Genomic DNA, 22,393 nt, shown 5'->3' on the forward strand with positions numbered 1-22,393 from the left:
TGAGGAGGTGTTTATTAATTTTAAATGCCTTGAATGAACTTTTGACAGCAAAGTACTCTGGTCAAGAAGCAGCTGCTGACTGACGGAAGCTAATTTGGTACCTAAAGTGCATCTTATTATTGGTAATTCATATGATGGACCAACACAAAGTAGGGCATAACTTTGAACAGAAGTTTAAAAGTTATGTCTTCCAGTAATTTTCTTCCTGGAAAAAGGACACATTTTCACCTTTCTCACAAGTAAATAAAAGATGTGCCATGTAGTTGTATTCAATCTTCTTGAGTCAGAATTTGTCTGTCTCTACCAGCTTTGTTTACTACTATAGAGATTTATTTTCTTGCAGATTATTTTTTGTAGCTGAGATTTTGTTTCTTTCTTTTTTTTTTTGACTGGATAGAGAGCATTCTGCAAACATCAATTTTCTTGTCTTGCAAAAGATTAATTCCATGTAGGTCAGAGCTTGGATTGGATTATTCTAACACATAAATATGAATTGATCTAAACAATTTTACCGTTGTTCTGACTGAATGTTTAGAGTTGTTTTCTGGCTGGAAAGTGTCAGGCCCAATCTCAAGTCTTTCGTTGACTCTGTAGTTTCCCAGTTTCTACTACGATAAAAGTATCTTGACAAAAAAAAAACCCACAGTGAAGTGTAGTCCAAAGAACTGCTCCTCACTGTGGGTATGGTGTGTTCAGGCCAATGTGCTTTGCTACTTGTTTGTCAGATATATTACTTCGCAATTAAGCCAAAACCATATTTTTTGGTTCAGACCAGTGATCAGACCAGATCACTTTGTTCACATATGAGCTGTGTTATCAACATGGCTTGTTAGCAACTTAGCCATGAAAATAAAGCTTTTCATGGCTTTATTTCACTAATGGCTTTCTTCTTGCCACTCTTCCACAAATAGTACATTTATGGACTGCAAGACTAACAGCTATCCTGTCAAAAGATTCTCCAACATGAGCTCTAAACCTCTGCAGCCTCTTGGCTGCTTCTTCTTTTAATGCTCTTCTCGCTCACAAGTCAGTTAGGTTGCATCTCATCTGACAAACCTCAGAGGTTTTCAAGGAACAGCTGTAATCGTACAAAGACTACATTGCACACTGACGGACTCTATTTGCTAAAAGAATAATGAGAAACCTTTCATACAATATGTTTTTAAGTATTTCATTGTTATGATTGTCATTTATAACGTTTTAACAGCACAAAATTCAAGCTTTTTATAAATCCAATCTTAGGACCAACGGTTCATGAGTCATCTCGAACCATTACAACTGATTTATTTCGTATATTATTACTAAAAAGGTCTGGAGGAATGACAACATTTGCTGACATCTACCATGCGATGAGTGGTGTTGTCTTCTGGAGTCCCGAGCCTGAGAGGCAGATAAATCTCTGTGGTGTTATTCAGGCGCTCCTCTGAGGACTGCATCATTTCTTGCTTAAAAACTGATGGAGTCATCTGCAATCACACAACAGGGTCTATTATCCAGTCTGCACTGGCTGTCTCTTTAATGTCAGATCAAGCACCAGTAATGAAGAAAGCTTAGTTCGGTGAGAGCAATCAACCATATTTCGTGGTTAAAACCTACGCTTCACAATCTGATGACGCCTCCTTATCAGTGTACCAAAGACAAAGAAACATCTAACTGCACTTAGCCCATTTCAGGGGTAGGTCAAAAAGGAATTTCAGCTGGATTAATAATGTAGCAGGAAGCCTTATGATAAATGCAATATTAAACAGCCGACAGGTTTGGATTTATAAAACACTATTCAGAAGCAATTAAGCTGCTTTAGAGAAGGAAGGCGAGGAGTTAAACAATAAGTTTGAGTGGCAATGTAATTTATTCCACAAAATTAGCAGAGGGGCCTACCCAAAAGTTGTATTATTAATATACAAAATGTTTTCAGTGAAGTACTTCTGAGTTTGTAGTCTCTTTCATAGATGGTGCCATTGATAGTGCTTTGCTACCTTAACTGTGTTTTCTTTCTCTTTTTTCAGTTCTCTCAACCCCAAGCTGCTCACAGCAGATAGCCAATAATACCAAGCTGGGTTCTGCTGAAGGTTTTTTTCCTGCTAAAAGGAGTCACTCTTTTCCACTTGCTTGCTTGGGAGAAGTGAACACATGAAAGTGAATGACTCAATGCATCTAACCAAACTTTTCAAGGTACATTCATACAGTTTGACTGTATTATTTTATACTTAAAACTACACTGGAGGGAAATAAATGTAATATAATTTTCCCGAATTGTACTTTTTATGTACACCATTAACATCTCTTTAGAGGTACAGCACTTCCTAAATATGCAATTGCCACAGATCTGGTTGGGCCCTTAATTGGCAGTGATGGTTGTTCATTTACCAACTTGCTCATAATAAACTGTTTTCTTTAGCATTCCTTAGAGGCTCAACATCTCAAAAGGCTATTAAGTTGTGACATGAGGGCAAAAATAACATAGGACATAAATTGTTCCAACCAACCACATCCAGAGTCAGATGCTAAAACAGCTTTAGCCATTTAACTACCTGGAAATCCGAATACACAGAGACACATATGTTTAGTTGAAAATGGATCTCAAGTCAATCTGAGAGTGTTCATAAAAGAAGCAGGATAAAACACAGGCATAAAATTGGCACTCCAGTCAAGGATTGATTTTTGTTTTCTGTAAGGAGCCAAACTAATTATTACTTGGTCATTTTAAGAAGGTTATTTAAAAGCATTGGACAATATCCAAAATGCAGGTCACTGATTACAGTTAGCATGAGAAGTCATCAGGAAAACCCAACTCAAATATCTGCAGTGTTTTTAACTTTTGATGTTGCTGTTGACAAATAAAACACACAGAAACAGCAGGATCTGCTCACCCGTCTTGGCTTGTCCTCCTTTACCAGGACTTTCTGTCTGCGAAGCTTAGAGGTCAACTGCTGAAGTTGAACTGCTTTCATTTTGAATAAATTCAATAGCACAATCACCTGCAAAAAAAACATGGTGTATCTTACTTAATTCTTGCAAAACAATTTGTAACACATAGTAAGATGAATTCCAGCTAATCGGCAGCAGAGACTCTCCAGGTTAACACAGCACAGAAAATAATTAGCCGCTCTCCTAACCCCAGACCTTTAAAATAGAGGTATCTCTCTACTACCTCTTAAGAGCTGGAAAAGTGTATGTTTGTTGCCTTGTGTAGACAGTACAATTTTCAAACTACAAATAACCAGACACACAAGCACTTCTTTTTACACCCCTAAAAGTTATAAGGGTGTAAGATATACACCCCTATATATGACAAATACAATTATTTGTAATCCAATACAAATGATTGTATTAATCATTTGATTAATACAAATGATTGGTTTTAATTTCGGTTGCAAGCAACATTTGTTTGTAAAAATATAGCTTCAAACTATAGGCTGAGTCACAAGTGGTGTAAATGTTTTTCGAATTAGACAAAAAAAAAAACGTCTTTGCTGTGCTAATGTGACTAAGAACGTAATATTGAAATAAAATACTACCGCAAAATTTAAGCCTTTTTATCAACAGAGAAGTTCAGCGTTCTGTCAAAAAATATGCATAAAAATGTGCTTTTTTAAAATATACAGAAAGACAAAATGGTTTTAACGATTTGTCGTGGTCCTCTTTTGCTAACTGTAACAAACGTTGACTTAAATCGAGTTGTTCACCACCATACACAAACTTCTCGAACATTTTTCAACAAAACAACGTAAAATTAGCGTGATACTAACACATAAAATAAAATGTGTGCCAACAAAAGAAATTATTTCAACAAACTCTTACCACCGTGTACGAAACGTCATTTTTACAAAAAAAACACGCCAGCTAAAATTGATGTTAGTTTAGTCTGTATCAATAGCAACGGTGTTTGTCGTACGTCCAGTAAACTGCTTCCCAATTGGCTGGTAGACCCAATAGTTTCTATGGCGTCGTTGTACAGTAAAAGACATACGTCAGGCCGTTCGCCATGTTGAGAGAGGCAAGTTCGTTTAGCAATACAAATATGCTTGGATAAATAAATCAAATCTGTAATTGATCTTTTACTTTATATGGTTAATGAAACCTTTAACGTCCAATTGTTGTCAACTGAAAGTTAGAGTCGTGTTATCATGTAATTTAACATTTATATTCCTGTGTTTTAGAACAGGAATAAAATGTGCTAAAACACATTTCATGCAGCAGAATTTCAATCAACATCATTGATTTTCTTTGATCGAAGTTTCGTCTTTGCTGCCATTCTTGCTATATTCAAGGCATTCAATGTAATGAAAATATTACAGTACATGACACATAAATACAAAGCAACAACAGCAGCAGTGCATAACTATGGGTTAAACCACAGTAGCACCAGTTTAGCAATCTCCAGTCTGTCTGTCTGTTTGTCTGATACAGACACAGTAATGCATTACATAAGTGTTTTCTGGGTAAACAACACACATGCACCTGGCCAATCAAATGAAAGTATTACTCATCAGACTAGCATACATTGTTTTAACATCCTGATACATGCATCTTGGGTTTACCCCAAGGTTCAATCCTAGGACCCCTTATTCAATATTTATATGCTTCCACTAGCTCAGGTTATATTAGGAAATAATATTAGCTACCATAACTATTCAGATAACACACAGCTCTACATTACGATGTCACCAGGTGACTCAGAACCCATCTAATCATTGAACAGATGCTTAGAACAGATAAATGTGTGGATGTGCCAAAACTTTCTCCAGCTGAACAGAAACAAAACGGAAGTTATTATTTTTGGACCTAAAGAGGAACGATCTAGAGTCAGTGCACAGCTTCAGACATTACAACTAAAAATCAGCGATCAGGCCCGAAACCTGGGAGTAGTGATGGACTCTGACCTGAACATTCAGAGCCACATAAAGACAGTTACAAGGTCGGCCTTCTATCACCTGAAGAACATTTCCAGGATTAAAGGACTAATGTCTCAGCCAGATCTATAGAAACTCATCCATGTGTTTATCTTCAGTCGCATTAATTATTGCAACAGCGTCTTCACAGGTCTGTCCAACAAATCAATCAAACAGCTGCAGCTGATCCAGAATGCTGCTGCTCGCGTTCTCACTAAAACCAGGAAGATAGAGCACATAACACCAGTTTTAAAGTCCCTCCACTGGCTCCCTATAGCTCAAAGAATAGACTTTAAAATACTGTTGCTAGTTTATTAATTACTGAACGGTTTATCACCACAATACATTAAAGATGTGCTGCTGTTGTATCAACCTTCCAGACCTCGCAGGTCTTCTGGTTCTGGTCTGCTCTGCATCCCCAGAACCAGAACCAAATGAGGAGAAGCAGCATTTAGCATCTATGCACCAAAAATCTGGAACAAACTTCCAGAAAATTGTAAAACAGCTAAAACGCTGACTTCCTTTAAATCTCGACTAAAAACCCACTTGTTTAGGATTGTATTTGAAACGTAGTCAATTACAAATTTAATGATGGACCTTGACTTAATGTCATGTATTGATTCTTGATTCTATGTTGCAATTGCACAAACATTCATGAGGGATGGCGGAGTCCCAGAGCGAAATTCCATGAAAGAGGTGTACGGAGCCTCGTGCCGGAAGCCCTTTCAAAGGCTGTTTACATTGTTTTAAACTGTGTGATTGTGAGCGTGAGTGGGAATAAAAATAGCAATAGGTATTTTGTTCCTTATAACACAGTAGGAGTGAAACCGGTAAACCTTTTATGGATGCAAACTCAACTAAAAACCAACCTGTTTAGGATTGTATTTAAAATGTAATCAATTACAAATTTATTGATGGAACTTGACTTATTGTCGTGTTTTGATTGTTGATTCTATGTTGCATTGTGTTTCTGTGTTTGATTTGATGTAAAGCACTTTGAAATGCCTTGCTGCTGAAATGTGCTATACAAATAAAATTTGATTGATTGATCTACAGCCTTGGCATGATTATGTGGCTGGTTTCCTATGGTTTGTTTCTTGGGCTATGTTTGGTAGATACAGGTCATTATAGACTAGGAACAAACAGGAGAGGGAATCTCTAAGATGTTCTGATAGAGTCGTCTTGCCATCAGAAAATTATTTATTTCAACCATGCTCCATATCCTTGTCCATTTTTACAGCTTCAAAGACATCAGCTTTGTTTATTTGTTGCAAAATCCCAGCCATCAATACCCATGATATATACCCATGATGTGTAAATAAACTATATAAAAATATAGCCACTTTGTATCTTATAGGAAGGAGGTATGTCTTGAGATAAAAAAATATATAAGGACAACAGCTTGAGTTAAGTTGGTTTAAAATCATTAAAGAAATTAATTCAAACATCGTTGATTCACGTTTACTTAAAATAAAATACTTGTAGTGACAGAAGAATTACAGGTTTTCTTAAATTATTATTTTTTATATCCATAGATGTAGTTGTTCTGCTTTCTTTTAGTGTCCCGTTCATTTTCATTTCCCAACACATGACTCAGCACTTTGAATTGTGAAGCACTGTAAAAGTGAGAGTAAAACTATACAGCCTGTTTGAGTGCATTGTGCCAACTCTTACTTTGGACTTTAAAAGTCATACTCGTTTGCATTAATGCTTATCTGAGCTCTAATTTTCGGCAACAGGTCATAACTGACTGACATTGTAGCCTAGCTTGGGGTATTCATTTGCTCTCCCCTCTGGTGTCTTCTAATGGCTTCCCGTAGTTCCCATGTTATGGCCTGTAAAACAGAATTCCAGCTCTGTCTCTGCCACTGTTCGGGTCAGTGAGTAACCATCCTGGTGGATAATAGGATTTTCCCGTGAGCTGACTTTGCCCCGCCTCTTCATCATATGTGCACCGACGTCAGCGCGTAGCATGATCTCCGTTGCTCTGTCCACAGGCTCCATCTCCAACCGGTTTGACCACCGTGAACTCAACACCGACAGAGCCCGGGCTTTAGCAGCATAAACCCTCGCGTTTTCAGCAGATCACCATCGGACATGGAAGCAGCCTCCTCCAGTCAGTGCAGGTAGGACGGGAAACGGCTGGATGCTGGCACTGAAACGAGCCCCATGTTTATGTAACCTATGAGAGATGACTGTTATTAGCATATTACAGTGTGTCGACGTTGTACTTGTGAAGGAAGTGATTTACAGAAGCCAGCCTGGGTTGTCATGACAGTTTATTCTAAGGATTGCAGCAGCCAATCAGACATTTCCTCTGCCTATGACGTAAGCACGTTGGGTTACAGGCGGTACATTCCTACAGAATACAGACCAGAAAATGTTCAATTTTCTTTTATTGACACAAAGTGCATTATCCTAACTTTGTTTCCGGAAAAGTTATTCTAACCTTTCCGGAAACATGTGTTGTGTTTGCAGTAAAACATGTTTCAGATTCAGAGCCCTGAGGCTATGAGCAACAGCCCAGACCTGTTAAACTTGTTTGCGCGTTCAGATTAGAAACAATGGGCCTGTCAGTAAGGCCTCCATGAGTACAGAAGCCCCACAGCACCACGGACAGCTCCGAACGAGACCCCGCACAAACTGGCCTCCCGTTATTTAAGATGTTCTTTAGCTTCCTGGTAGGCTAGCTTGGTATTTCATTTAAAAATGAATAAACGTAGTATAGATGTAAATCAAAACAAAAGGGTCAGTGATTGTAATTTAAGGCGTTTGGTATTTAGTTACTATTCATACAACATATTAACAGATGATGTAGTTATTTTTAAAAGTAATATGAATCAAAATAGATTATGGCCTCTGTAGATCTCTATACTTTCTTAAAACCTTCTGTGGATTTCACTGATTCACGAGAAGGAATCCTGTTCCTTGCCATTTTGAGAGAATATCCCTATTAATTTTGTTTTTATTTGCTTCTTTAAGCCACTTAACGTTGACCCATGATGACTCATCCAAGTATATATCGGCTAGAAGTCTGCATACACTCATCATCTACATAACTGTCATGTTATTTGGGGGCTTTCATGGCTTTATTTAAACCCCCTTTTTTGGTGGAAGTATTTTTGCAACAAACAAAACCTGGATGCACAAGTTTGAATATATTTTTGATTTTTTTCTAATCTTCGCAGGGCCAAAATGATACATTCAGGCTCAAACATATGTATACTCTGCTACTAATGTTTTAGTGTATGTTCCCTTGAATATTACAACTCAGTCACTTGTCTTTTGTCTTTTTCAAGCTTGCCATTGTGTAAGGAAATGAGATGGGTATTAAAATCTGTGCACAGTTTTTTAACTACTCTTTGAAAAGTTAGGCTCAAAAAGAGTGGTTAAAAGTTTACTGAGGTTTGCAATCAATCACACTTTGCTGGTAGAGTACAGCTCCATGTTTCATGAAAATAAAAGTTTGCAAGCAGATTTTTTTTCATAAAGTGACACACCCTTCTTTATTTTTATTATTCTTGCTTAAAAGGATGGTTCTATAAACTGGCTACATATTATACAATCTGTTGCTGATGCTTCATTTCTTTAGCCTGTGGGTTTATAAATCACTCATTTTAAAAGCGACTCTCTCTTTAAGTGACCTGCATTCTACCAATAAATAACAGCAGAAGTTAAGTTGTCACCATTGTCTGCCAGCTGTCTCTGTGGCATTCTAACTTGCAGGTTGCAAACTCAGAAGAATAAAAATCTGCAAGTCCTTTTTTCGTAAAGTGAGGCAAGATGCAAAGCATAAACCTATTCATCTCAGTCTGAATATATGCATGAACTGCTTAAATGTTTGCAAGAATGGATGAAAAATCACTATCGAGACAGAAAACCTATACCTGATCATTTGTTTTAAAGCTGCTTTTGAGTTAGAGTTAAAAAAGAGAACAAGGGCAAAACCTGGAAAGACAAAACTCCCAGGGCTACTCAGATGCAGCAGTCATCCTAGATGGCAGCTCCAAATTAGGCTCAAAGTCATCAGACTCGCTTCCTGAAAACACTGCAGCCTGAAGTCTCACTTCGTCTTAATAACAAAGGTCCGGGTACAGAGGGAACATTAACAAGGTGATCGCATCACACAGATTTATGATTAGAATTACACACTGTTTCTGACTTTGCTTAATGTAGCACCTTGGGGCATTTCAAATCCAATCAACATCTGGGAAGAATGATTTGTCTGGCAGAATGCAGAAAACCCCAACACTGTTACATAAGTGTATTAGTTAAACTTACTTGTAGTCAGAGTTCTGTGATAATCACTTGAACCGGGCCTTAAGGAGTTTTTTCTTACTTCGAATTCTTTTATTTTCACTCTGCAGTTTTAATAGTTCCCTTTGTGGTTTGAGTCAGTCCAGAGGAACTTGTTTTTCACTGGTGTGTTTCTTTTCACGAGCGACTGAGTCAGCATAGCGTTTTTGATTTTCAGTTTACCTACTGATTGTTTCTTCGTTCAGTACACGGCATGTTCATTTTATAGAAGTGTCTCTTTCTCTATGCTGTGTACGTCCACAGTTGCTGTCATCTTCTTAATAATCCCACCAGTATTCTCAGACCCTTTATACTTTGTCATTCTTAGCATGTAGAGTTGAAAAGCACACATATCTCTGTTAAGGGAAAAAAAAAAGCTTATGCTTTGCTCAATTAATGGAATTAATGTGACACATATCATGAACAACTTTACTTTGTTTGTGCACCCTTATGATTCTGTTTCAGGATCCAGTCTTCTCTGCTGGTGGTCTATGAGCATCCTGTTTGTTTACTATATACACCAAAAAAATTAAATAAAATAAAATCTCTATATTTTGAGCTTCCTATCAGAGTTGGTTTTGAGTCAAACTGGTTTTTGAACTGTTAAAAGACTCTCTGTGGTTCCAACCACAATAGTTCACTGTGGCAATCTTTTGTTGATACGCAGTGATGCGTTTGTGTTGGACATTTTAAATATTGTTCAAAATCTTCCACTTTGGTTTAAACACATTCCTCAATAAGGTGTAAAGCATATTCCTTGCCCTGGACATTGGAAGAACACAAGAGTTTCCTGTCACTTGCAGAACACCACCAGTTGTTTGCTGGAAACTTCCTTTATGTCCATCAGTGTTGCTACCAGTCTCTTCCCTGACCAGTTTCCGTCGTGTCTTTTCATCCACTATGAAAAGATGTTCAGTGTGCTGTCACTGTCCTCCATTTTGCTGTGAAAGGTTTTGTACTCCAAACTAGGACCGATAACTGTGTATAATTAGATCCTTTTAAATATTTATCGCTTCTCTGCAAACTATGGGTTTGGCTAAAGAATGTAAATGAGCAAATCTCAATGAAATCACACAATGGCAGCTGAACTGTACTTTGGGTTTAGTAAATTAATTGTATTTGATTTTAGAAAGATTCAATCCATAATTTAAATAAGAAGGTGCTTACACAAAGTCTTACTTTTAGGGTGTGCACACTTATGCAACCAAGTAATTGCACTCTTTTTATTATTAATATTTTTATACGGACAGATTTGTATGTTTTCTGTTGAATTGCACAGAATATATCAAAATAAGGACGAGAACTGTATGAAATGATCATTGTCTTGTCTCGGTCTCATCTATACATCACAAAAAGCTGGTGTTTTAATGGGGTCTGTACATCTTCTAGATCAACAGCGAATGCTTCTTATTAATATTTATAGTGTTGAACTTTCCTCCAATCAGTGTCTACCACAATTATTTAGAGATGTGTTTGCATCTTCAGTTACAGTTATGAAGAGTACAAAGAGACTGCGGACTGGTTGCTGTCGCAAACAGAGAATCGTCCTAAAGTGGCCATCATCTGTGGTTCAGGCCTGGGCGGTCTGGCCGAGCTGCTAGATGACAAGAACATATTCCCATATAAAGACATTCCACGTTTCCCCACCAGCACTGGTAAGATGCTTATTTCATTTATTATGGAATATGACCAAGTTAATTATAGCTGCTTTATAAAATTCTTCAACTAAATTGTCAGGTGAAATATGGGCTGGATGTTAAGGTCTTTAAGGACAAATTGTGTTTTTCTCTAATTTCTACCAGCCTCTGTAATATCCAATTATTTATTTCATAGTATGCATGGATCAATCAACTTTGGAAAGTCACCGGGCAACTGTTTTAAAAATAATGACCAGAATCATGATGCTCTATCACCGCCATGCTCAACAGATGGGATGAAGGTCTTCCTTCATTTTTCTTTATGCAAACTAAAAGGCTCTTTTTTTTTAGCTTAAAAAATGGTTTAATCTTAATTAGATCTTAAAATTAAACAAATATTTCCATAGGCAAAAGTGGGTGCAGCTCAAATTAATGAGGGAAGCTTTCCACTTCAGAGAAGTTATGCTGGGTCACTCTTGAATTTTAGTGTGTGTGACATTTCTTGGACAACAGCTCACGGTTAGGGGAGCAAAAGTCTTAAATGTGCAATATTTTCACACTGTATGTTTGTGGATTTGTAACATAATGCACTCCTGAAAAACAATTTAAACTTATTAGGTACTTCAGACAAATTGGGCATCGATACATACCTGATTCCAACTGACTGGATCCCACCATCTCAGTCTAATAAAGTAGTTCAAGATCATTGCCTCTCATTAATTAGAGTAAACATTTACCTTTCTGGTCTCAGTGGTCTAACTGAGTTTACTCGTTGGAAAATTGACAAAAGGTTTTCTACAAAAAAATAGGGTCTATATTTCAGGTTTAGACAAACTTCCAAATCTTTTCATTAAAAACCAGTAGTGCCTCCTAGCAGCAGTTCATTCTGTCCATGTGTTGTGCAGTGCAGGGTCATTCAGGCCAACTGGTGTTTGGAAAGCTGAACGGCCATGAGTGTGTCTGCATGCAGGGTCGATTTCACTTCTACGAGGGCTACAATATTCACACGGTAAACTGCTAAATATATTGAGACGCTATGCTTTTGTCTTTGTGCAATGTATGTCCCAGCCTCTTGCACCGTTGGCTACCTGTGCTTCAAATGAATTCAGAGAATAAGATTTCTTTGAGTGAGACTGTACATCTGTTTTTGTTTGTTTGTTTTATTGATTTTTTGTTTTTTTCTGCCAGTATTCCTAAATGGCTTCCTTTAATCATAACAAAAGAGATTATCTGCATTTATTTGTTTTTCACATACCCTGAAAGTGTCTAGTTTTTCATTTTGACATTGCTTGTTGAATTTTTACCGTTAGGGATTTAGTTCGTATATAATTTGTTTATTATTTATTAATGCCTGTTACTGACCTAAATTTTAGGATAGTCTAATAATGAATATAACAATAAACATATTTTTATAAACCCTCACAGTAACCACTAGGTTAACCATAGTGTTTTACAGAGGGTAGAGTAAAATAAAATATCTAAAATACAAGAAATAAAAGAGGATAAAACACAAGAGACAGTAGAATAAGCTTAATTTAGCATAGTCTTAATTTAGTAAAAACAAAAACCAGGAGAACTAATTACAGATAAATGGATACAGGTGGGGGAGGAGCAGGTAAGGACAAATGAGGAAATAATAACAGCGGTGACGAGGAGCAGACTGAGGTGAAAAAACATAGAAACAAAGGGAATGGAAGGGAAAAGAAAACCTGAACCAAAACTAGAAATAAATATTAATAAAAAGAAATAAATCCAAAGAACAAACAGCAACAAATACTAAACTAACACAATTAATAAACTAAAGTGGCAAGAGATAAGAAAAAAAAACAATAAATGATAAAAGAGAAAATAACTGAAACACTAGAGGATCATAACACTTATTTCTTTGCTGTTTGTTATTCTGAAATGCACATTGGCCTCTTCTTCCTTTTCAGACCTTGCTGATGCAAATGACATACTATCCAGGGTGACTGATGTCAAGCTGGCAGTTTAATCTCTGACTTTGTCAATCACATTGCGGCAAACATTCACAGGCTCTGCAGTTGATCTTTAAACGCTGTCCTTCACTTATTCTGGAATTTGTACTGTTCCTCTTTATACTTTTTAAGTGAAGCTGAACTCCATCTTATGGACATTCTGAAATAATCCAAGAGTATTCTCCATCTTTACCTTTAAATGTTAGATCTAAGCCGTAGTTGTGGCATATATTGACATGTTTTGGTTTTCCAACGTGGAAAATCCTAGGCAATTTTTGTGGCTACATTTCTGGCTAAGAATTTTCTTGCTGCGTTGACTAATCAGTTGAAAAACATCCATTGTGTGTCAGAATGTCAATGCAAGACTGACCTTTGGCCCCTGGCTACTAGTTTTACTTTACTACCAGCTTTCATGTGCCATCTCCTCATAAAATAGCCTATATAACTTGACAGTATCATAAAACTCTGCTTCATGAATACAGTACCAGCAGGACAGATGCATTATAGGCCTCCTGTACAGCACATTAAGCCATATATAATATCCATCCAGATGAAGAATGCATAGTGGTGAAGGATTCCAGATTTATTGTGTTCTGTGAAATTTTCAGAAAAGGAATCCTTTCAAATTTTAAAAGGCTGCGTGGTGAGCCAGCAGACAAAGTTCAGCCACATCAATTTAGGTTGTTCCCTGTCTTACCCAGCAGTTTGTGATTTCCGTTGTTTGACCGATTGTCTTAAATAAAAATACCCAAGAGAAAAAAAAAGTGACATCTATCCACTTATCAATCTTCTATGCCCACTTGTCCTGCCAGAGTCTCCACTGTCTTTGAGCACAAGGCAGGACACATTCTGAACAGATCGCCAGTCTATCGCAGGACATAACAGAAACACACAGGAAAGGGAAGGAAGCCAGAGTACCAGGAGAGAACTCATGCATTCACAAGGAGAATTCTTGTAGAACTTGCTTTAAATTCCATATTGATCAGTTTCCTTTAACATTTTTTTGAAGGTAACACTTTTGTTCAAGAGGCTCTAGAAGCACTGACTGTATTCTCAGCCCTCGCCTTCTGAATCTTAAGGAGTTGACTGAGCCAGGTTCTTCTGTACCCTTTTCAACCTTCATTTTTTTCCTTTCCCTCAACATTTCATTAATATGCTTGCCACAACACTCTGTGAACACAGAGCTTCTTTATCAAAGACCTTCTGGATTATCCCCCTTTGTTGAGGGTGCCATGTTCGTATTTCTGAAGAACCGGCTACATTTTGTTTTTCGCTATAGCTCCAGACCCTAATTATCAAAATGAACATAAACAGATTGTTCAAATAGATAACTGTTTGTAATTAATATATTTTGGAGATTTATTTTTAAAATGTAATTACAGATATAAATTAACTTTTTAATTATTATTTTTTTAATTCTCCTGCATGTTTACTTGTATTACCTCATTAAAACCTCCAGGCAAACATTTTTAAACATAATTTTAACACTGTATTGAGATGAGTTTATTTTGCTGTTGCACACGCACACGCACACGCATCCTGTGGTTCTACACCACCTATCCTGTGTGGGCTGCAGGTTCTTAGCAAAGACCGCACTTATAATATGCAAAGCTGCAACAAAATATGGCACTGTTCTAAAGTGACAGCATTGGCCTTATCAAGATCTAAGGGCTCATAGAAAACATTTTTGCTTAAACTAACAGCACGCCTTCATTGAAAATGCAATATGTTAGAGAATAGAAAAAAGGTAATTCTCAATCACGCCTGTCATGAAGGGGAGGAGCTGTCAATTATAGGCCATCAGCTGCTCTGTAAAGGTTAGCAGTTGCTGAAATGTGCAGGAAGCCACAGTAACAACATTTTGGTCAGGCTATGAAACATTAACTTCTCATGTGATTGGTTCTCAGCATGCCTCCTTTTTCTGTCATCACATAGCAGACAATAGAGCATGAATGCCGATCATGTTTGTTTGCAGGTGACATACCCAGTGAGAGTCTTCTTCCTGCTTGGCGTGAAAATTCTGATCGTCACAAATGCTGCCGGCGGCCTCAATGGCACTTACAGTGTGGGAGACATCATGCTAATCAAGGACCACATCAACATGCCTGGCTTTGCTGGTCAGAATCCTCTGTGTGGACACAATGACACAAGGTAGAGCAGAAATGCATAATGCAGTCTGACGTTGTGCCTAGTACACTGAAGCATGACACATTCATTTACTGTTGCTGCAGGTTTGGAGTGCGTTTCCCTTGCATGTCTGATGCATATGACAGAGAGCTGAGGGCCCTGGCTAAGGAAACAGCGGAGGAGCATGGCTGTGGGAGCTTCCTCCAGGAAGGCGTTTACTGCATGCTGGCCGGACCAACATACGAGACAATTGCAGAGTGCAGAGCTCTGCAGAAGCTCGGGGCTGACGCTGTGGGTGGGTACAGCTGACGCTCCCTCCAAGAGATATCTGCTTTGGAGATTTATTTAAGCTAATTACAGACGTTAAGATAAATATGAATACTTTGTTTTTATAAAGACAGACAGTGCACACACAAGATATTCAAACTGCATGTAAATGTGGTCAGCACTTTGACTACATGGAACAGGAAGTACAAGCAAACAAAGCAGGATTACCAGAATGTAAATGAGCAAGTTGCTTGTAGATCTGTAGCAGCGGGACAGAAAAACCTAATTATTTAAGTTTTAGCCAGATGAACTTTGTTGAGAAGATTTAAAGCCAGAATAGTGGTAAAATGTAAAATCTACAACTCTTGCTTTAGTCTCAGAACATCTAGTAAGTGTCTGCGTAATTTGAAATGCTACTATTTGCATCTCTTTCAATAGCAGCATGTACTTCCTGTCCAGGTATGAGCACCGTTCCTGAGGTGGTGGTGGCTCGTCACTGCGGACTGCGTGTTTTGGGTCTGTCCCTTATCACCAACAAGGTTGTGATAGATTATGACAGCAGTGAGAAAGCAAACCACGAGGAGGTGCTGAAGACAACCGAGCATCGGGCCAAGGACCTTCAGAGGCTTGTTGGTCAGCTCATCCCTAAGCTCGAATATCTTCCAGTCAGAGATCTGCTCTAACAACAAAAAAAAAGCACTATAGTTTCTTAGCTTTGATCAAAAGGTGCAAATGGGAAATCCTCAAACATACAAATACTTTTACGCATTATGGGCCTGCTTGCTTGCTAATGGGACTGCTACTCTTTGTATGATTTAAGATTTAAGACACTAAGATGGTATAAGGCTAAAACCATTGTGAAAACAAACAGATGTTGTTACTTTAACAACAAATACTATGATTGTCTTTCTATGTGTACCAAGCAAGAACTGATTAGCTCTAGATTAGAACAAGTTTGTTCAGAAAACCAAAGAAAAGTGAAGAAAATTAACTTTTAAATGTTTCAGTCTCTTGTTTTGGAAAACTTCAGTACCTACCGAGACATTCTGGAACAGCCTTTCACCTTATTTTATCTTTAATTTAATGCCTGTGGAACATAAAATAAGTCAGAATTGAAGATAGGTCATTTTAGAAATGCCTGTTTTGCACAGCTAAAATTATTTATTTTCACTAACAATTACCTGAGCATCTTTTAGTCACTAGTAAATTCCAGACATGGGACCAGATTGAAATGAGAATCTATTAACTTAAAAATACATCGTTGATGGCCTGTTTGATAGCTTTTGCACATTATTGGACCTCCTCTGCAGCTTCTCATCTCAGGTTTTACTGTTACATCTTTTATAAAGTGTCTAAAGGAATCTACATCAAGCTACACTTGTATAGCTGGTGGTATGGCTCTGTAACATTCATCATCATGTGTGTCATTAGAAAAATGTCTGGAAAGGGAAATAAGCAACTTAAGGGGAAGCTGAATTTTGATTTTAGGAAGTTCGTTCTTTGAAGTACAATTAGTGATGGTGAAAACATTTTCAATTACCACTCAGAAACTGCACATGCAAGAACAACAACAGGAACACAGTAATGTTGTCTCCACAATCATAGCATTTCTGTTCTGAGATCCGTACTGCGAGGCTACTGTGTCATTCGTCCTGGGACGCCTTAAATGATCAAGCATCTAAATTGTTTGACATATTTGATGGCTAAACTTGTGTATTAGATTGAGTGTATTGGTTGTACTAAATATAAGACTTTATGGACGTTTTATAGATCTTGTTTGCCTGTTAGGAGAGTAAATTTACAAGTGATCTTATAAGTTTGTAGACAATTTTAGATTACATTGGATAGCCATCAGAGGATTTTTGCTAAAGTAAAGCTAAAGAAAGCAGTGCATTACCACCAAATTAGAATAGTGAATCTACACTACACTAGCTGCTATTTACAGGAGTGAACGGTGATTATTTGTAATTAACAATGTACAAAAGTACTTATTTTTGTTCTAAATCAGTGTTAATTGCACAGAGTAATTTATTGATGAATGCATTTATAATTGAAATATATAGCAAAATATATATATTTTTCTTTAGAATTGAATTATGAGCTGAATCAGTTTTAGAACACTTACCAGAAAGCGGAAAGGCTTCTTGTTAGTGATCTTATAATTATCTTCAATAACTCACTGACATGAAAAGCTACTCTCGATCGCTACAATTTACTTATATGGAGGTACAGCTGCTGGGATTCAATTTGCACACTAAGCAAAGACAACACTGGAATAACAGGAAGGAGGTATAGTACCCCAACCTGCAGTTTTAATCTGCTCTGTACTGCCTTGGAAAGACTTGCCAGCTTTCCTTGACTGTCTCATTCATTAGAGCTGAAAAGGGCAAAAAAATACAGGATCAGCAGTCAACCTCTTAAACCATTTGGATCAGGCAGAACACCAGGATGCTAATGGAAGTCTTAAAGGGGAATTACACTCAAAAGAAAACAAACAGGTTGCCCTTTTTCAAGAGGGACAGTGTATCTTTTGTCAGGGGTAAGTGTGAACACAAATCAGAAAGGTGCTATTTTCTGTAAGCAAATATGTATGATTCAAAGTTTTGAACCGTTTTAGTCTTATTTTCATCCATCCCTCCATTTTCTAACTCCCTTGTCCTTAGTTGAGTCGGGAGGGGCAGCTGGTGCTGGTCCTGGCGAGAGGCAGGTGCACCCTGGAAAGGTCGCCAGTCTGTCGCAGGTCTTATTTTCATATTGCTCTTTTTTTTAAATTGTACTAGAACTGCTTTGTGTGTTTCTAACTCTGCTGACAGAATCTAGCACTCAGGTTTAAAACCAGTTCACTCACACTTCAATGTGCACAATGACAATGTTGTTGAAAAATGTTGCTGCTTTCAAATAAAAAAAAAAAATTACAGAACACATTTGAATGCTGGTATTTTCTGAAATGGATGTTGGCTTTTTTTTTTTTTTATGTTTGACCATGTCTGTGAGTGAGAAGCACAAAACTAGTGTTCACGAGAAAGAAGATTTTCTTCTCCTAAGTCTAATAATGGGGGTCAGTTAAGAGGGAGATGAGGACAAACCAACACTCACCTCACTCTCCATCTGTCACTTTAGCCACACTTGAAACAGACGAAGTAGCTGTGAAACTTAGGTGAAGGGGAAATGGCTGTTCTGTGCTCCGCACCATTCTCTTACATTATTCATCCACATGCAGCTTGTAGATTTTCAACTGACTGTGTAGATGAAATATTAACACAAATGAGGCGGGCAGCCCGATAACACAAACACGACTCCCATGTTTGTCCAAGATGTATTTACATGGCATTTGCTCCTAAACAGCACAACAAAAAGTGAGACAAACACAGGATGTGAACAACCAACCCTCTGTTTGGGAGGAAAAGGGAAAATGACTACTTATATAAAGGAATAATTATTTTTATGGTATCTATTAAGAAGTAGTTAGTTACAGTTCATGGCATTGAGAGTGATCTCAGATGTCAGGATTAGGGGTTAATTCACAATATAAGAACCAAGCTAAAAGCTATGAGATTGGTCCCTATTAAATAAAGTCTAATACTGTATTGCATTAGGTTATAATGCAATACAGAAATCAAATCTGGGAATAGTAGCTCAGTTCACTGCCACCAAGATAAATTAAATCTTTCAATGTGCAGCATGCCAAACTTTGAAGCAGATGGGCTACAGCAGCTGAAAGCCAATTCCCATGGATTAAGAAAAGGTACCAGAGACTATTTTTCTTACAGGCCCACAAAAATTGAGCAAGGACCGATTAGGAAAAACAGTATCTGGTCCGATGTGTGTCTATTTTAGCTACAACATTCAGAGTGAGTACTATGTCACAAAGTTCAAATAATTTCAAGCTATTTATCTCGCACATGACAATAAATTCATTGCCGTCTACTGGCCTCCACAGTTTGCAATCCATATCATAATCCAATAGAGCTCCTTTGAAACTTGGTGGGAAAGTCGATTTGCATCATCGATGTGCAGCAGATAAAGACAGTGTAAGGCTACCACATCGACAATAACCAAAAAACCACTTTATTTAATCTCTGCTGCAAACAATCCGGGCAGTTCTGAAAGAAAACAGGTGATTCGTGGAATGTGTGTCCAAATAAGCATCAGTTAGTGCACTTCATTGCATTTGCTTCTGATTTTGAGTTCGAGTTTTTGAGTCACTTCAGTTGATGAAAATTTTGCAATGGTTCTGAAAGACCATTAGCATAATCCCTCAATTCCTCCCTGATTTCTCCAAACTGAGCTCAGAACGGCTACTATGCGTTGCGGGTAAGACTCTGAATTATAAATACTCCACACAAGTACAAAGTGTGTTTGTAAGGACAGGTGATGACAGCAACATCAGTGAGTGTGTTTTACTCGACAGTCTGTGCATCCTGGCGACAGGTCTCATCTGTAATCTAGTGTTGATCCATCTATTGTCGCCACGCCAACTGAGCCTATAGGTTCTGATATTGATTGGGGCGCAAAGAGAAGCCAAGGAAACTGAGCAGGTCAGGTCTGCTGAGTTGACATTTTTAAACACTGTCTTACATCCAGAGTCTTTTACCTTCGTCACACACTACATGCACATCATTTATCTTTTAGCGCTTCACTTTCTTTGTATCTCTGTTAGACAAAAAAATAATAATAATAATTATTGAATTAAATTAATCTCTGCTAACTTTTGTTTACTGCCTTCAAAGCTGGTTGCCAGCAGTTTGTCAGCATTGTACCAGTGAGCAGGCTGGATCTGGAAAATTATTGCTCCACTTCTGTGGCAGGTCAAGTTCAACAATGCATCACTCAGGGCGGTGATGCCAAGTCGATGGAAGGTTTTTTTTGGGTTTTTTTTGTTGATCATTTAAATTTGTTGACACCAGTTTTAATTTGGACATAAATCTTAATTTATAACACCAAAGCTGCATAATGCAGAGACAGTTCAGTTATGTCTGTATATAAGGACAAACCTTATGCTCAGTAATAATAAAATTGTCATTTAAAAACACCTTGCAAATATGATGAATTATAACTCAATTAAATATTTAAGAAAAAATGATCTGGCTTAAACTTTGGTGCCAAAGTGAATAGCATCATTAATCGACTGAAACCAAATAATTGCAGGGAAAGTACACACATACTAAAAAGGCGATCCCAAAACAATTGCATGTCTTGAGGTCTTTGCTGCAGAATGGTGTGTGGAACGCTGGACCACACACTACTGATTATAAAGTAGAGAGCCCAATTAACCTGACAGTCATGTTTTTGGACGGTGAGAGGAAGCCAGAGAACCCAGAGAGAACCCATGCATGCACAGGGAGAACATGCAAACTCCATGCAGAAAGACCCCGGGCCGGGAATCGAACCCAGGACCTTCTTGCTGCAAGGCCACAGCTCTAACAACTGTGCCACTGTGCAGCCCGGTGTCAAAGACCAACAAGAAAATTCAACAAAGTGCATCTTATTTATGCGTTTTATCATCTGTTCATTCACCAGGCAGAATTGATTTATGGAAATGAATGCAGATAACAGACTGAAGAGGAGAATATGGAGCTAGAAATATGAGAATATAATAAAATATTTTTCTGAATCTGTTGAGTATCCAGACAGGAAAAAGTTGGAAGACAACTGGAAGGCAACACTTCTCTACTGCAACATCCAAACATCCCAAACCAACCCCAAATATGTTACAGATGAGTTTGTTTGTTACAACTCAAAATGGAAAAAGAACTAAACTTAGTTTAAACACTCAATCTATGCTAGACAGATTCAACAATCTGAGACACTATGCAGCTTCAATTTTTACGCTGAAAGTTCAAATTGGTTATGGATTATTATGCAGAGTTGTGAGGTGCATTTTAAATTGCTGTAGAGGATTGTAAAAATAATTCTAAAAAATTGTTTAATATAATTTTCCTCAATATTTTCGCCAAAGTTATTAATTTCCTGTAAGTTTGGTGATAATAAATTTAGACGAAGTTGCAAAAAAAGTTCAATCTAATCAGCAAACCGATCGATGTGAAGAGAAGAGATCGGCTTGACACACTGTGTTCAAGGAGTGTTTGTGTTAGAGGTGTTTGTATTCACTGCTCCTTGAAGGATGCTAGTCGGGTCTTTACTGTCATGTCATGTGTACTCCATGTGTCTACCCGTGTCTCTGTTCCCTGCTCACCTGTGCTTCCTGGATTTCTGTACTTCCTCATTAAAACCATCACCATTCATCAAAAATAATGATGGTTATTTTAATGAATAACACCACATCTGTCGCTCACCACCACCAAAACCACAAATCATGACACTTAATACCAAAACAAAGTCTTATGATGATATGTGCCAGCTTAGAAACCGTAGCTAATTGCTCCCTTGGATCAGATTCGTTTCTTACCATCACAGTTTTATTTTAACAACAAATTCGAAATGAAGGTGTTGCACGTGTATTGTATTGGGATAGGATCACACTTTTTATCTGCTAAATCAGAGGTGAGCAACCTGCAGCTTCTGAGCCAAAGTGGCTTGTTAGCTCATTAAATCTATTAAACAATGAAATTTGTCCCTGATTGTTTTTTGTTGTTGTTGTTGTTTCTTTCTTTCTTTTGCCACTATGTGAAAACACTGGCCCTCCTAATGAATTAGGTGTAAAAGCAACACTGAGCTAGAATTATCTTGCAAAATAAACCCAATAAAATGTGTAAAAAAAAAAAAAGAAGAAGATGTTTAAGAGGAGCTTGTCTGTTTCTCAGCTAACTCTTCATATGGAACATATGAAACAGAACTCAAAGAAACAAGGGTCGTACAAAAGAAGGAGTAAATGTTGGACATCTGCTCACAAATTAGCCAGAGACATAATTTTAAGTGAAACTGTAATTAGCAGGTGACCTTTAAGATAAAAATTGTTTCCAAACAAATCCATAATTAATTTTCTTTTGTAGCTGTTACATAATGGCTCTCTGCTTGACCTGCTTCATCTCTTTCACTTGTATTTTTGCCACAGTTTGCATCTGAACCGAATAAATAATGCCCCATAAGTGAAATGATGTCTGTTTGAAGATCAGTGAGATGCTTCAGGGAGTCCTGCTGCTCATTACAGTATTATTGCTTCATCTTGGATATTATGGCCTCCTGCAGTAAATGAGTTTAAGAAATGTATGTGAGCATGAATCTGTGTCCCCTCCAC

The 22,393-nt window shown here is 37.6% G+C and overlaps 2 protein-coding genes across 2 annotated transcripts in view; one reads left to right on the forward strand and one right to left on the reverse strand.

Moving 5' to 3' along the window:
• hydin (HYDIN axonemal central pair apparatus protein) overlaps nucleotides 1-3,889 on the reverse strand; it is a 69,979-nt gene extending 66,090 nt beyond the window's left edge. Inside the window, exons 1-3 of the mRNA XM_044123610.1 lie at nucleotides 3,802-3,889; nucleotides 2,871-2,978; nucleotides 1,344-1,466 (exon numbers count right to left, since the gene is read on the reverse strand). Of these exons, the coding sequence (XP_043979545.1) occupies nucleotides 1,344-1,466; nucleotides 2,871-2,951 (204 nt within the window). The 5' untranslated portion in view covers nucleotides 2,952-2,978; nucleotides 3,802-3,889. The remainder of the gene's footprint in view (nucleotides 1-1,343; nucleotides 1,467-2,870; nucleotides 2,979-3,801) is intronic.
• Nucleotides 3,890-6,359: 2,470 nt separating this feature from the next.
• Nucleotides 6,360-18,110, forward strand: pnp6 (purine nucleoside phosphorylase 6). The gene is made up of 7 exons (XM_044125041.1): nucleotides 6,360-6,808; nucleotides 6,890-7,018; nucleotides 10,674-10,843; nucleotides 11,731-11,834; nucleotides 14,777-14,952; nucleotides 15,033-15,223; nucleotides 15,655-18,110. The coding sequence occupies exons 2-7, from the start codon at nucleotides 6,990-6,992 to the stop codon at nucleotides 15,876-15,878; spliced, it is 894 nt and encodes a 297-aa protein (XP_043980976.1). The 5' UTR covers nucleotides 6,360-6,808; nucleotides 6,890-6,989; the 3' UTR covers nucleotides 15,879-18,110.
• Nucleotides 18,111-22,393: the final 4,283 nt, after the last annotated feature.

The sequence above is a fragment of the Gambusia affinis genome, linkage group LG08 (assembly GCF_019740435.1).
Source record: "Gambusia affinis linkage group LG08, SWU_Gaff_1.0, whole genome shotgun sequence".
Taxonomy (NCBI): Eukaryota; Metazoa; Chordata; class Actinopteri; order Cyprinodontiformes; family Poeciliidae; genus Gambusia; species Gambusia affinis.